This window comes from Megalobrama amblycephala, linkage group LG17 (genome assembly GCF_018812025.1).
Source record: "Megalobrama amblycephala isolate DHTTF-2021 linkage group LG17, ASM1881202v1, whole genome shotgun sequence".
NCBI lineage: Eukaryota > Metazoa > Chordata > Actinopteri > Cypriniformes > Xenocyprididae > Megalobrama > Megalobrama amblycephala.
Window position 1 is genome coordinate 24,946,786 of NC_063060.1, and position 17,176 is coordinate 24,963,961.

At 37.2% G+C, this 17,176-nt stretch overlaps 1 protein-coding gene across 4 annotated transcripts in view; it reads right to left on the reverse strand.

The window, feature by feature from the left end:
• prkag2b (protein kinase, AMP-activated, gamma 2 non-catalytic subunit b) overlaps nucleotides 1-17,176 on the reverse strand; it is a 41,534-nt gene that overhangs the window by 18,003 nt on the left and 6,355 nt on the right. For 3 of the 4 annotated variants that reach the window (XR_007181111.1, XM_048165068.1, XM_048165069.1), the window contains exon 3: nucleotides 15,396-15,642. Coding sequence is in view for 3 of the 4 variants with exons in the window: in XM_048165068.1 (XP_048021025.1) it covers nucleotides 15,396-15,642 (247 nt within the window). In the remaining variant the exon portion in view is untranslated. Of the gene's footprint in view, nucleotides 1-6,484; nucleotides 8,204-15,395; nucleotides 15,643-17,176 lie in introns of those variants that run through there. The other variant, XM_048165070.1, reaches the window with a different exon arrangement.

A 17,176-nucleotide genomic window follows, 5' to 3' on the forward strand; every position in this document is an offset into this window, starting at 1 on the left:
AAATAACTGTTTTATATTTCAATTTTTTTTTATGTTTATTCATGTGATGGCAAAGCTGAGTTTTTAGCATCATTACTCCAGTCTTCAGTGTCACATGATCCTTCAGAAATCATTCTAATTTGCTAATATAGAGCTCAGAAATCATTTATTATTGATAAATAGTAAGTAAAATAATATAGTAATAGTAAAAGGAAGGTAAAATAACAGTATTTATTTGAAAAAAAAAAATTATAATATTATAAATGTCTTTACAGTCCCTTTTTTTAAAAGATTTTTTTTTCCCATTTTTGCCTTTATTATGACAACACAGTAAGCAGACAGCAAGCGAAGTGGGAGAGAGAGAGAGAGAGAGAGAGAGAGAGAGAGAGGGGGATGGGATTGGGAAAGATTTGCGAGCCGGGACTTGAACCCGGGTCGCCCGAAGTGCAATGGCACTGTGTCGGCGCATGCTGCCAACGACGCTATCGCGGTGGACTTTACGATCACTTCTGATCAATTTAATGTGTCCTTGCTAAATTACAATACAAAAGAAAAAATCTGACCCAACTTTTAAATGGTAGTTTATAATAATAATAAAAAAACAAAAATAAAAAAAAAAAAAAAAACAAGCAAACATTGTGTTTACAGCACTTGCAATGAACATAAATCAGACAAGATGATACCAGTGGAGAGTTTCAAAGCAGAACTGTGAAGCTTATCCTTTTATTAAAGCACATGAATATAAAATTGAGTGCAACTCATGCATTATTTGGGATTTAAAGTTCTTTTTGAAGGGGGACACCATTCCATTTTAATTAAATTCTGGTTTTGCTCTACCAGCATCATTCTCATGAATTTGCGTAAACAGTCCTGTTCTGGTAACCAAAAGCAAAAGCTACAGGGTTTATTGATGCGGATTGTTTATTATATAATGTTCATAGACAATGTCCCCTTGTACTTCCAAGGGGTATGTCTTAATGTAAATGCAATTCTAAATTATTTTCTGTGATAATTAAAATTATGCCACAAATGTGGTTGACAGAGCTCAACTTGTATTTAACCCAGAACATTCCTTTGATTCAATGTTACTATAGAGTTAATCACTTGCGTTTAGAGCTGGATTCATCAGAGATACCACAGCAAACAGGTGTGTCTCATATGACAGTCCTGACATTACCCCTCATGTACTGCATGACCCAAAACATGCACTGATATATTACTGTACCAGCCTCTACTAATACTGCCATGTCATGATCAAAAGGATATATGCTCTGAGGAATCTTTAAAGCTGTAGAATGGAGCATGATCATGATATCAGGACATTCATTCAGCTGAGGGTAGAAGCAACTGGATATATTCAGGTCAGGGCCTCGCTCATGTATCTCTGCTATCGAGGCATTTGGCTACAGCAGGTCCCTATGCTCTATAGATCTACTGATGTTTCACAACCAAAATGTTCTGTGGGAAATTCATAAGCTGAAGTTTTACACTGTACATTTCTAAATACTGGGTTTCTGTACTATCAAGTTTTTCCCAAATGGACTTATAAAAGGTATGAATAAAACTCATATGTCGCTTCTTGGCTCCAATTCACATATTTCTGTCACCATTTGACATTTTGGCCCTCAAATGCAGAAACGACTGTTTATAAAGCACGTGAATATGAGGCCACTATTGGTTGTCTGTTGCCAAGCATCTAGTTGTAACATTCTAACACTGCATCGCTTTACACTGTACATGTTTTGCACCGCAATGTGGGGTTAACACTACAAAAGCTGTGCTAACCCTGCTCCAGAGGAGGGTTTCATAACCCTGGGTAAAAAGCGATGCAAACCCTGCTTCTAAATTACAAGTGTGAAATGGGGTTAAGAACGATGATAACCCGTAGTTCACAGTTTGAAAAGGACCCCATTGACTTTCATTGTTTCTGAAAAACCGCTTTTGCCCAAACATTTTTCAAAATATGTTCTTACTGTATGTGTTCCATAAAAGAAAGAAAGTCATTTTTGAACTATTCCTTAAAAAATTGCCTGTTCCTAGACCTCCAGGACAGCAGCACTTCTGTCTCTAAACCAGAGGTGTCCAATCCTGCTCTTGGAAGGCCACTTTCTGTGGAGTTTTGCTCCAGTTTTGAAGCCTATATACAATCAGCACAAGTAAAAAGCTAAATGTAGACTATAAGCAAACTACATCATGGTTGTATGACTTCAACGTGACCATCATTAAGCTTTGGACAAACTTTTTTTAAAAACATTTTCCCTGAAGGTCTGAGTTAGAACAGTTTACAAGAACTAGTGAATTTTCCTGTGTGGCGTGATAGCATTTAATTTCCTTCTGTAATCCTATTTACTCATGTTAGCAACTTCCTTTTAAAGACAAATAAAAGCTTTAAATTCATCACAAGGGGTATTACCAATGTATTTATGTCATAGAATAGAATGAGAAAATATCTTAAAGGGATAGTTCACCCAAAAATGAAAATGTTGTCATTAATTACTCACCCTCATGTCTTTCCAAACCTGTACGACTTTCGTTCATCTTCAGAATGCAAATGAAGATCTTTTTGATGAAGAGCTTCTGAGAGCTTTCTGTCCCTCCATAGATAGCAATGCAACTGAAACTTTGACGCTTCAAAAAGTTCATAAAGATATCGTAAAACTAATCCATATGAGTTTGATTAGTTTCCGCCTCCCTTTAGTTACTGTTGCTATGTCCGACAAGCCATGCCACACATCATGTTCTCACGCAGTGAAAAATACATCGCGGAGCAACAAAGACACTGACAATGCGTCGACAGACAAGGCAGAGCAGGTTACTTTTGATATGAAACAAAGTCTCAAATTTTGTAATTTTTAAAGAAATTTAAACAAATACCGTTCTGTGGCTCTTTAATATGTCGTGATGTCCAAGCGGATTGAACCGATCATCTCTTCCTACTAGTTAATCTATAGCACCAAATAAACATGAATGTTTCAACCGCAGAAAGACGTCAGAGCCATTTTTCAAGTTCAAGTCCACCGACGTTAATCCACTAACTGTCCTGACTGCTTTGTTGGACATAATGGCGGATTCAGCGTTATGATTGGTTAGATCGCCTGTCAATCAAACTCACGGCGAAGGGTCAATTGAGTGGTTTAATCCAAATTTTCTTAAGAGACAGATTTCATTTAGGCCTTTAGTCACATATAAACCTTGATCAGCAAACATGAACAGAAGCTCAACGGAACCTGCTTGACAGGTGAGAACAAATCTCTTCTGGAAGCTCAAACAAGCTGCGTGACACGAGAATGAACCTCATTGGTTCCCGCATACTTCAATCAAACATGCTTGAGCTTCCGTTTACCACAACTAATGTGTGCGTTGATGAATGTTTATATGTGAATAAAAGCCTAAATTCAAAAGTGATCATGTCTCTTCTGAAAATTTGGACTAAACCACACAATACATATGGATTAGTTTTACGATCTCTTTTTGTGCTTATCAAAGTTTCAGTTGCGTAGCTGTCTATGGAGGGACAGAAAGCTCTCACATTTCATCAAAAATTTGTGTTCCGAAGATAAACGAAAGTCTTAGGGGTTTGGAATGACTTGAGTGTGAGAAATTAATGACAGAATTGTTAAGCTTGTGTTAATCCACAGACCTTATTTCAGGCATTTAACAAAAAAAACAATTCAAAATACCCACTTCAGGGTGATGGAACTGGAACTCGTTTCTAGATTTTGGCCTACAAAAATATATTATCCCTGCAGCACTCTTATTGACAGTTGACTATGCCCATGAAATTTTGGCAAAATTTAGCTAATGTGACCACATCTTCCTAATAGCTTCTTCTTCCCTCCAGGCCTCTCCCTCCAGCACACTGGCTAGGTGGTTTCACGAATACGCTATAAGCTTTCTCTGCCACCGCTTGATTTATGTCAGTAGATGTGAGGAGCTCATAAGAACAGCTGTGCTGAGATCCTTACTATATGATGCTACTAGTAGCAACACACACTGAAGGATGCTTGTTGGATGAAGGTACAGTACAGTAACTTTCTAATATCGATCTCTATTGAGTTTGGACCCAAACTACACTTCTCATATAAATCATATGTGGGCAGTAAGCATTAAAAGCCAATATGTGTGCACATAAACATGAGTTTGGGTTCCTAGCTATCTCCTGACATTTAGCCACATTCTCCCAGCTGGCTTAGACCTGTTTGGTGTGTTGCTGCGTTAGCTTCTTATTTTAGCCTTGCCACTGCTACACATTCCACGAGGGCAGATAACACTCACTCACAGCACAGGGTCAGACCTCCAGTATGTATGCTGGTATGCTGATCTCAGACCAGTTAGACTACTCTCCATGGTAATGTCAAGTGAGGGATTCTGGTTTTAGACTATGTTATGTAAAACCTGACTGCATGTCTTAATTCAATTCAATAATAATGATGCAATGATAGTTTGAAAGATGGCCACAAAACCTTTGTCCCATTTGAAGAAATGAATGTCATCTTATCTAATTGTGTGCATGTAGTTTTACATTATATTTTCATCCTTCTCAGTTATTTGAGTAACTGTCATGCTACAAATGAGAACATTAATATCAACACCTTCCTACAAGCTATTGCACACAGCACATCCTAATAACTTAACCACATTAACTATATTGAGCAAGAAGACTATTGAGTATCATGCTTTCAACAGCTGGAACTTGAGAAACGGAGGCTAAAGCTTTCAGACACTTCCATGGCTCTTATTGAGCAAATAATCAATGTCAGAGTCAGTCAGGAAATATACTGGCTCTGAAAAATCATCTGACAAATTTAGAACTATACCTATATCCTTAAAACCTATATCCTAAGCATGAACATTAACCTGAATAAAACTTTCAACTGACAGACTGGTGAGGCAATCTGAACCTGTTCGATTTGCGTCAGGAACACCATTTCATGTGACACACAGTGAAGCCCCTTAGGACACTACTGCGGCTCTAATACAACTCTCCAGTCAGGCTGATATAATGTGACCCATCATATGATTCAGTGCATGTGTATGTGTATCCAGACATACTGGAAATGCAGTAGATCAATACAAACTGACTGCTGTAATACGTAGTTAATGTAGTGTAGTTGTTCTTTAAAGGTGTTGTGTTAAATTTCTACATTACTAGCAGCACCATACAAATTATTGCAAAAATATAGGCTTTCCAAACAGATTCCCCAACACTACCCTTTAATTCTTTAATTGCTCAGCCAACAGACAGTCCCGCCCCAAACTTACACCAATGGTTGAGCTAATATCACTATCGCTATGTTGGGCTGGTCAGGACACCCAAACAAGCAGGATAATGTTTTGATAGTGGCATAGTGTTTATACTTTTATGGGAAATCAACTTACGAACAGCTTTCTTGGTTGTACACTAAAAAATGCTGGGTTAAAAACAACCCAAGTTGGGTTCAAAATGGACAAACCCATCTATTGTTTAAAAATTACTATATGGCTGGCTTAAAATGAAACCAAAACTTCAGACACATAATTACTAGAGGCAACAATAATAATCAAAAGCTGAACCTTTACTAATAATAAGCAATTTAATAAAGCAATGTTCATTTATTAAACATATTAATACATGTTAGCCTAATTCTCAACATACTTTGGGTTCATTTTAAGCAACCAATACAGTTTTTAAACAATAGTTGAGTTACCCAGTTACTCAATTAAACTACCCAGCAGGTTGGGCAAACATTTAACCCAACCACTGGATTTGTCCATTTTCAACCCAACTTGGGTTGTTTTTAACCAAGCATTTTTTTTTTGAAAAAATTACATCACCTTCAAGTATGTCCAAAATCAAGTTTTACATGTCACATGACTGCAATACTCAAGATTCTTACATTTACATTCTTAATATAGTATGCATGTTTTGCCAACTGCAATAGTAAAACATGAGTTTTAATTTACAGTTAATGCCTCCAGTTCAATTTAAGTTTAGTAATCAAATAAAAAAATGCATCAAAGGAATGTTACAGGTGACTCTGATGTCCCTTTCAAGCCTTACTCCTAATGGAACCCATAGTCACATTTGTGTTTGCGTCACAGTGACGAAGGCATCAGCTGATGGCTTCAGGGTCAACCCTGAACCAAATTAGTTCTGAAATGAGTTTCCCAGCCAAGTGATTAATAAAGATATACAATGCTCAATGTGGACCATGCCAACCAAGTGTAACTGCCTTTACCTCTACACTGTAATGTCTATTTTAATGATCTAATGACACACAAAATAGTGGCCAAGTCAGCAGACCATGAATGATTGATCCAATTCAAACAATATGAGTCATGGCACTTTATACAACATATACTGTATATATCTGACCAATTCTTAGATTATTTGATGAACAACACAGTCAGTGCTTGCCTCATAATAGCACAAGGCAGACTGTAACATTCCACTACCACCAGATATCAATACTGTTATGTCTAGCTGAAGGCTCTATACAGAGACATATCCTGATTAGTACCATACCAGATGGACATGCCGACTCTGACTGCCGTCTCCCGGTGAGCAGCTCGTCGTCCTTGCGCCTCTTTGTCCGACGCAAACTGCCAAACCTCTTCATGGGAACCAGCAGGCCTCACGTCCGACCTGAAGATCAACCATACCCTCCTAACTAAAATGATGCACGACACAGAGATCCTGTTCCAATAACAGAGAACTCAACACAAGTGAAGCCAAAGCAAATGTCCTGGATTACAAAAGAGGTTCTCGTTCTTAATGAAACCACCAGTTCTAGATGATGGAGCTGAGCTACGGAGAACTGTGCTTTCAGAAGTGTCTCCTATAGGTGTCTCTTTGTGTTTTCCGTCTGATCTTCACAGATGCCACATGTCCCAGCAGTCCACTTGGATTGCCTTAGTGCCCTTTGTAGAAATAAAATCCCAGCATTGGCTGTATTCCAGTGCTATTGATCCCCTGATTTTGTCTCCATGGAACACACACTGTCACTTCAATGCAGTCCGTCACTTTGCTTACACTGTGTCAGTTGAGCAGACCTTGCTGATGAAAGGCAGACTTGCTTATGACCCCCAGTGCCGCAGATTGTCTCAGAAGTGATGCCTCTCTTCACTCATCTGTCTGCTCTCTCTCTCTCTCTCCTCTCGCCTTTTCTCTTCTCCTCTCTCTCTCTCGCTCTCTGTTTGTGGAGATCAGCGTACAGTCCTGCCCTCTCTGCAGGAAATTGTCAGGTGCAGCTGTGTCTCTTTAAAATAGCATACATGGCAGGAAGCTGTAAAAGGAGACCAGGCAACACAAGCCAGCTACACTACTGGTACAGTCCTCCACACGGCGTTGGCTTTTTTGCTTTGCCACTGAATTTGCATACAGACACTATATTACTTTTACTCTGCTACTCTGGCTTTACCCATTTGGTCTTGGTGTCGCCCTCTCAGCTTTCAGTTATGCTATGCCATTTTACTTTCCCTTGATTAGAATTATAAATTTAATTACTACACTTTTAAGAAAAATGGTTCTTCGGCTTGTAACAATAGCAGAACCCTTTTTGGTGCTAAATTGAACCCTTTTTATAAGGTTCCATAAAGAACCATGATTTGAAAATGCTATATAGGACCTTAATGGTGTTATAAATAGCCTTTTATTAATAGTTTGTTTTAAAATTAATATTAGTATATTAGTATCTTTACAGTTACAGTGTGTCTCTGCTATTTGTTTATGTAAAAACTATTATGAAGGCCAAAATTAGCAAAAATGGACAGTATGTGAGCCCTTTACAATGTTAGAAGGAAAATATATAAAGTCATGTGATAGCTTTAATGTTTTTTTGTGGCTGGGTATATTTATGCATAAAGTAGTAATTTAAAAAAATCTAACAATATGGATCATAAATTCAATATCTCTGTTGCTTAGTGGAGAAGAGAAGATAAATAGGCCTATCCTTAAACGAACGGAGCTGCTCACACTTACATGCTCTGTTAAACTAAAAAGAGAAAAAGGCATGACTGGTAGGAAACTAGTAACAACTTTAAAGTTAAGAAAGAAATAATTTACCTATTGAGAGCGTGTTGACAGTCTGTGTAATTAGATGGCTGCTGAGCTCCAGAAAATCAGTAATGAGGTGGCTTTGACAGTTACAGATTTGAAAAACAAAAAAGCGGGAAAAAAGATCAATAAACTCTAACATAAAGAACCATTTCAGCATATAAAGGGTTATGATACAGTTCTAAATAGAACTGTAACTACATGTAAAGAACATTTAAGGAACCATCTTTTTTCAGAGTGTACAATAAACATTTAATTGCAAAAAATATATATTAATGGTGTTTGCTAAGTCTATTATTAATAATTTGATGCTTCAAAACTTTCATATAGAGATCATAAAACTAATACATATGAATTAAGTGGTTAAATCCAAATTTTATGAAGAGACACGATCGCTTTATATGATGAACAGATTGAATTTAGGCTTTTATTCACATAGAAACACTGATCAGCAAACATAACAGAAGCTCAACCGTACTTGCTTAATGCATGAGAACAAACCTCATTGGTTGTTGTGGAAGCTCAAATGTGCTGCGTAACACAAGAATGAACCTCACTGGTTCTCTAATGTCAAGCAAGCATGCTTGAGCTTCCATTTACCATAACTGATGTGTGCGCTGATGAATGTTTATATGTGAATAAAAGCCTAAATTAAATCTGTTCATCATATAAACATTTATCAATGTACACATCAGTTTAATGTGTAAACATTCCCTTTAATATCAATGAGAACTTAAGTGTGCTATTGCTAGAATCTACATTCTATCTGAACAACTGTTTGTGATCTCAATCCTATAGTTTCACTTCTGCAGTTTAAAATCCCATCTCTTCCTGGTTGTTCAGCACTGCCTTCTCTTTCAGGGCAGACAATAATATAGAAACTTTACAGCAGTGACCTTTAAAAAGTGCTGATGCTCTGTGTCCCTCTGAGCCTGCAACTCATCTGATTCCTGGTGTTTACACCCTGCCACAGAGCTCATCAGTCCAATAGATAATAAAGCCTTCTATACATGTTCAGAGTAAAAATGAAATATTCAGTGGTCGATCAAAACAGACCACATTATTCTATGAGATCAATGTCTGTCTGACTATAATACAGCACGACTGTTTAATCAAGGCTGCATGCAATGCTCTCTTACTCGTGAGGGGTGATGTACTTCAAAGATTATGCAGTTGCTGTTTTCCAAGTACTTTGAAGTATGAATTATCATCTAACTCTTGAAACTGGGGTGTATGATATAAGATGAATGTTTGAGCCACAGTGCCTCCTGGTGGGAAGTAAAGGAGATCGCTGAAACAACGTTTGAGGGTCAACCTCTGAGTCTAAGGCCCTGTTTACTCCTGGTATTAAGATGTGTTCTGGTTGATCAGATCACAATTAGACGAGGTAGACATATTTCCAATTACACCCAGTGTTTTAATCCATCTCATTTGTCCACTTTCAACCAATTCTGTCCTGATTCCTTCAAGGGGAGGGTCTATGGTAAGGTAAATGTATGGGCTTTTTCAGATCTTTCAATCTAATGGATAAAATAAGCTCACACAATTTACATATGAATGCGATTGGGGATGACAGAAAAACATGGAGAGCAGCAGCTTTAATTTCTGCTCTGATAGCCGCAATACCATGCCAAACATGGTGAGTGCATGTTAGAAATCAGGAATGATGAGAGAACATTGTGCTTGCTACGTTTTTCATCTTTAAACCAAACTTAGGTCTTCAGCCAACAGCTTAAATTTCATCTGGCTAGTGGGTCCCATAATATTTCCATCGTTTGTGGCTGTTCAAACACATTCAACCACAGGAGTGTCTACACTATGATGAAATACGGTCAAACGCGTTTTTGACTACTTGGAAGTGGAAATCGAAGTGGACAAGCTCAAATCTTGTTTTAGATCCCATTTACATCTGTATTTAGCATTGTCCACTTGTTGTGATAGGATTGACTAATATGCTTCTTAATACCAGTGTAAACAAGGCCAAAGGATAGTATGGGCCAGAATGAAATTTTTCACCATACAGTACAATATGTACTGTATGATTAAACAGAAGTGGAACAGGCCAAACAAATGTGGTGAGATCTCAGTGCATGCAGATGCTCGGGTTTCATATTATTCAAATAAAGTGCACAAAGACATGTATTCATGAAGCCTCAATATGCCCCCACAATCATCAGTCCATAAAAAGAGCTCTTTAAACTGAACTTGCAATTTGAAAATTGGTCTAAAAGCTTTTCATCAATAAAGGAGGCGTTCCTGTGACCCTGAGGCAAAGGAAACACCCTTTGGAAGAGTCCTCTTATTGGAGAACAATCTGGAAACATGGCCAGGAACCAGAATTTTTTTAGGTGTATTCATTTTGATTAAGTATGGAACATAGTAACAGTCACTCAAGTCTTGCCACTCCGCTGGACACATTTATGGAATATTCTTTTCACTGAGATGCAAACAAACCTCTTCATACTATCAGGATAGAATGACTCACTGCTCTTATTTTAAGTGTGTAGACTCATACACCACCATATTTCTTAAGAACATCTTTTCATGTCTTGAACACATTCAAGCAGTTTAGAGATAAAGGAGTTTCTCTCAAGATCAGCTATGTCTGTGTTTTTCAGCAGTTATTAACAGCTCATGAGTTCACATTCCAACTGCTCACAGTGATTTAGTTTGAGAGCAAACATGCTTCCTCAAACTAAAACCTTCAAAAAACAGGGAGGGAGATTTGTCGGTCCTTGGCTCACGAATATGTGGTTACCTTATTTAATAAAAGTATAACCAGCTCATGTTTCAACTGTAGAGAAAAGAATGCTACAGTAGATCAACAGCATAAACCACATCACATAATACATCCCCTATAACAGAACCATTATCAGTGATTTAGTAGTGTATTTTTATGTCATTATTTATGAATATTGTGAGACCAGTTTGAGAAACAAACACACTGGCATCTGATCTTAGTTAAGAAAATCACTGAGAATGTGCACTATTCATTCCGTTAGCAGATTTTGGAAATGACACAAGGAGGACTGAGCACTTCTGTTAATCAGCCAAATTGGCAAAATCTCTGTAATGATCACTTCAAAACAACTAACACTTGAAACCAGACTGAGAAGGTGCTGTGTTTTACTGCCATGCAATTAATATTAAAGCATTTGATTTGTTGACTGTGATATACTGAACCTGCTCTGTTCAAGTACAAAATAGATGCATAAAAGAGTACACTGTAATCTGTTGATATTTGAAATAAACTTAAACAAACACATCCCTTCCTTCATTGCTCAGCCCCCAAAATGCACTAACACGCAAAGCAAAGAGTGGATGTCTCTTTATCATAGCTGAAGCAAAGCAAAATAAAGCAGCACACCAGCTCCAGACAAACAATGACACTCAAAACTATCCCCAGGACAGTAGCTGGGATATATCGGTAGCCATGGTGCAGGTTGTTGCTGTGGCCCCCCTTGATTGATATTGTGTTTCGGATGTTGTGGTGGTGTGGGTTGGGATATTGGTGTTGGGTTTGTCCGTCTCAGGCTGAAATCACAGGGCCCCCCCTGCCAAGGGAATCATCACCACCTTTCGCCCTGCTAGAGATGGCCTTGCCTGTTACTATAGCTAACATTACAACAACAGCATATCTTGGTTCTGTGAAACATAGCAAAACCAATGTTACTCAGGTATGGAGCAGAAACAACGCAACCTCAGTGCCCGTTTTCAGGCCTTCCTGCTTAAGAGCCGGAAAGCTTTTCTAAAATTAACATGGGTCCTAAAGCTCTTGCCTGATCATAACCCTTCTTTTTCCAGTGATATTCCTCTGACCTTTTCTCTGTAATGTCTCTCAGCCATTTCTCTTTCTACAGTCTTTCTTCAAATCTCCCTCTTGCTCACTCTCTCTCCTCCCCCATCATGAGTGTCTACGCCCCCTAATGGTGATTGGCTACAAGTGTGTTGTGCTGCTCGGTCCACTTTCATCAGCATTTCTCAGAAATCACTTACAGCACCTTTAAGACAAATCATTTGAGTTGTAGATGTAAAATAGTTGCATAAAGCTGCAAGATATTAAAAATGTTAAATGTTAAGAAATATGACTAAGTAAAAAAAAAAAAAAAAAAAAAAAAAAAACTGTCATTCACTTCCCCTCGTGTCCTTCAAAACCTGTGAATTTCTTCTGCTGAACACAAAAGATATTTTAACCCTTAAATGCATACCTCGGGTCTTTAGTGACCTGGGACGTCATTCACTACCCTCCTCCTCGTTCATTTTTTAAAGTTAGACATCAACCTTCTTGGTATTCCTCAATCAATTCATTATAAAAAAGAAAAAAAATCATAAAATTATAAAAGAATGCCTATTTTTGTATTAATTTTTTGTAAAAATTGTATAGGGTCGCAAACGACCCGAGGTGTGTATGAGTGTACGTATATTTTTTCTGCACAACAATAATTGAATCTTAGATGACGGAATAAGTGCAATTCACCTTTATTCCACAAGGTGGCAATGTCTGAAACACAATGCTGAAGTGACGACTCATTTAGACAGAAAACGAAATAATAAGAAAAACATGAAATGGCTCAGCGATTTACCGCAGAGCAAGTACTGAACGCAATCAAATATGACTGTAACTGTTACTGGATGGATCTGGTGAAGCTGTTAGCGATCGAAATATTGATTTTGAAGATGCTGAAAATTATATAGTTTTGAGAATATGTTTGAGATCACGAATGGGCTCATATCCTCAAACATAAAACTAGCCCATTATTTGCTGAATTTACTGGGAAATGAGCTCTGACGAGGACAGTGGTGATGGCATAAAACATCTGCTCAAACGGAGCCCTTTCAAGCTCCAAAAGGTAACAAAATATGCTTTATTTTATTCTTCTGTAATTGTTACTCTATTATCAGAAGAGTTTTATATTATCGCGACAGGTAGAGATCCTTCCGTGTTAGATATAGATCTGGGTCGATAAAGACCCGAATATGTAAGAATGATTGGTGAAACAGTCAGGCATTTAAGGGTTAAAGAACGTTAGAGTCCAAACAACTGATTTCCATTTTCTATTTCCAACTTATTTCCTCCCTAAAAAAAAAATCACATCTTTTTTACAATATCATCTTTTGTGTTCCATAGGAGAAAGTAAGTTTAGAAAGACATGAGGGTGGGTAAATGATGAAAGAATTTTTATTTTAGCGTATAGTTCACCCTTTAAAGAACTTGGTGTCGCGTTCATTCCGTAAGTAGAATAGGTAAGGCGTAGGACATACAGCGTAAGCTTTGTGAAGAATATGGAAAGCGGAAGCATGTGCAAGGTGAACATTTGTGTTTATAAAGCATATACAGTTGTTTTTTTTTAGAAAATGACCGACTGTTTCGCTAGATAAGACCCTTATTCCTGATCTGGTATCGTTTAAAGCCCTTTGAAGCTGCACTGAAACTGTCATTTTGACCTTCAACCGTTTGGGCTCCATTGAAGTCCACTATAAGGAGAATAATCCTGGAGTGTTTTAATCAAAAACCTTAATTTCTTTTCGACCGAAGAAAGAAAGACATGAACATCTTGGATGACATGGGGGTGAGTAAATTATCAGGAAAATGTTATTTGAAAGTGGACTAATCCTTTAAACTATGCCACAGCGCGTACACACCTCACGCACCGGATGCAGTGTGCAAGGCAGTTGGACATAGTGGTGTATTAGAGGTAAAAAATGATATAAATACTGTTCCGTTTCTCGCAAAAACCGATCGTTTCGTGTCTTAGGACATCAATGTGTCGGCTCATTTTTTTGTCTGTGCATTTTTTTTTTTTTTTACTCGTGGATGGATGTTGTTCCCATTGACCCACATTATACGACTGACAGACCGCAACAGTTGGAGTTAAAAATCATCATTTGTGTTCTACAAACAAAGTCACCTACATCTTGGATGCCCTGGGGTTAAGCAGATAAACATCAAATTTTCATTTTTGGGTGAACTATCCCTTTAAAAACATCAAAAACATTTTTGCAGCCTTTAATCTGACATCATTAAGAAATACAACCAGGCAGTAAGCTAATAAAGAATGATATTAAATGTAATTATTATAGATAATTCTTCCATTTACCCTTGCATAGCTAGACTCTGTGGTTCTGAGACTGGCCTGTAAATCCAGTAACAACCCCTCACTCAAGTCATTTCCAACCACGACTTGACTCTGACATGTCTGTGCCCCTTTATTTAAAAAATTGCTTAATGTGCACATTAGATCTGCACAATTTGGCCTAATAGCATGTGCTGTAATGGCTTTAGTCATTAGAAAATCAAAGGCTAGAAAATCCAAATCATGATCTAACCACTTCCTGTTCTGGTATTTTGAAAGCAAGTCAACAGGAAGTCAAACTCTGTGAAGAATACCCCCTTGACACTGATGCTAGATTAGCTTCCCCAAACCATTATAACAAAAGAGAGATGCAAAACAGGTCTGCGATCAGTATACAGGGAAAACTGACTAACTAAGGAAGTTAGCTATATGAATTCTTACCATGCTGGTATTGTTTTGGGGTTACACTTCATTTCAATGGTCCACTGTAGACATTCTGTAGCTATGTGTCAGCTAACTCTCATTGCAGTATTAGTAAACTGTTAGTAGACAGTTAGGTTAGGGTTCGGATAAGTAGAGTAAGTTGACATGTAGTTGCAAAGATGCTTATAGTCAGTAGAATGTCTGTTGGGGAAGCATCAAAATAAAGTATTAGCAGATATTAAGCAGTCTACTGATACTCTAATGACTGCTAGTTGGCATGTACTTGCAAAGTTATAGTAAGTAGAATGTCTACAGTGGACCATCGAAATAAAAGTGTAATCTGTTTTGGTCTTGATCTCCAGCATGCTTTGATATGCTCACAGAGCTCACATGTGACCAAAATACTTTAACACCTGATGGCCATAATGTGATATGTTTTACAAGGGTAGAAAGTATATAAATTAAATAGATAATAATTTGTATTTATAAAATGGATAGTTCTGATTCTGGATTGGTCAATACAGCATTCTTGTCATCTTAAAATATATAACACAAAATACAAAAATAACAGCTAAGACACAAAACACATACTGCTGGCTACAGTGTATATGAGTGTGCAAATATTTTGAATAATATAATATAATATAATATAATATAATATAATATAATATAATATAATATAATATAATATAATATAATATGGCTCAGGTACAACTAATTTCATCAGCTAAATAATAAAACAATCTAAAAACAGGGCCAGAACATTATACTTCATTAGCCATTTCATTAATCACCAAGCCTGGAATATGCAGTATTTTCTATTAATGGAAAAATTATGGGTTCAAATCAACTGAAAATATTAAATGAGCAGACTTGTGTCTCACCTTTTCTAGATCTGGAGAAGAGCTTGATGCTGGCAGGGGCTGAGCTGGATGAAGAGCGGAAGATACCACTGAAACTGAGACGGCGGGGAGATTTGGGAGGTGAGTCCTGGTGAGAAGATAGTGGACGTGGAAAGACAGTTTTAGGAGATCCTGGACTGGTCCTGGGACAAATAGGGGCTGAAACTGGGGTACAAGGTTGACTGACAGTAGACCTCAAACATGGGCTAGCTGAGTCACTTCTGTCACCCTGTGGGACAAAAATAAATATTTTCATTAAATGAACTTTTAGAGTTGATGAGAAAGTAGATTCTACACAGCAAAATCCCCAGAGTTAAATCAACTCTGCTCAGAGAACATATGGTCCCTCTCTACATAGAGTTAAAATAACACTGAAGCAGAGTTAAAGTTAATGAGTTAATATGCTGTTTGTGGAGTTGTCATATCCTGAGAGATTTAATGTCTTTTATCTTCAGTTGACTTCATCTAAGACTGTGGCTGGAAGTCATTTGTAGTGTTTCTCTTCTGTGATTCTGTGTTCATCACTAATGCTCAATCATAACTTAATTAATCACTTAATTATCTCACTAACTTTAACTCTGCTTCAATGTTACTTTAACACTATATAGAGAGGGACCATATGTAATCTGAGCAGAGTTGATTTAACTCTGGGGATTTTGCTGTGTAGTTGTGTCCCAAATGACACAATATACAATATACACTTATACTATACACTGATTTATAAGGAAAGCTGTGATAGTTGTGTGTATTAATATGAGTGTCCAACATTCCACGCTAGGTTTTGTGTATAACATGGTATCTTCAGCTCAAAAAAGGACAATCTACAGTATATGGAATCTCCTGACACATCAGCTGTATCTGCCCATTAGTTTTGAAGTTTGAGACTTTTGAATCAAGCAGGAATAGAGAGCTTTGCCATTTCAGAAAAAAAAAAGTTGAAGAGAGAATGAAGTGCTTCAATGTATTGATGTGATACTAGGGTGAAACAGGATGAGAATGTTGCTACATCAGCATACTACTTGAAAAAAAAAAAGCAAAAAAAAAAAAGCACGACAAAACCAAAACATTGCACAACACATGCTGATGGAGAAATATTTACATCAAGAATTGAGAAGAGATAGGAACATATCAACTGTGTAGTTACCTCAAGGCTTCAAGTCAAATCAAACCTTATAAACAGTGACCACGGTTTAAAAATATAACAATTCTGTAATATTAAGTGTAATGATTTGTAGTGAAATGACTCATTATTAACAATAAATTAAATTATTAACTAAACTTTGGTAACTTCACAAATCTTGTTAGTTATTTTCTAAAGTTTAGTTAGAGTGTTTGACAAGGAATATCTTTGTAAACGTGTATAAATATTGAAATGTAAATGTATAATTTTGTGAGAATTAAAGGTGCCCTAGATTATGTTTTTAAAAGATGTAATATAAGTCTAAGGTGTCCCCTGAATGTGTCTGTGAAGTTTCAGATCAAAATACCCCATAGATTTTTTTTTATTAATTTTTTTAACTGCCTATTTTGGGGCATCATTATAAACGCGCCGATTTTATGCTGCGGCCCCTTTAAATCCCGTGGTCCACGCCCACAGAGCTCGCGCTTGCCTTGAACAGTGCCTTAAAGTTTACACAGCTAATATAACCCTCAAAATGGATCTTTACAAAGTGTTCGTCATGCATGCGGCATGCATGCGTCGGATTATGTGAGTATTGTATACTGTTATATTGTTTACTTCTGATTTTGAATGAGTTTGATAG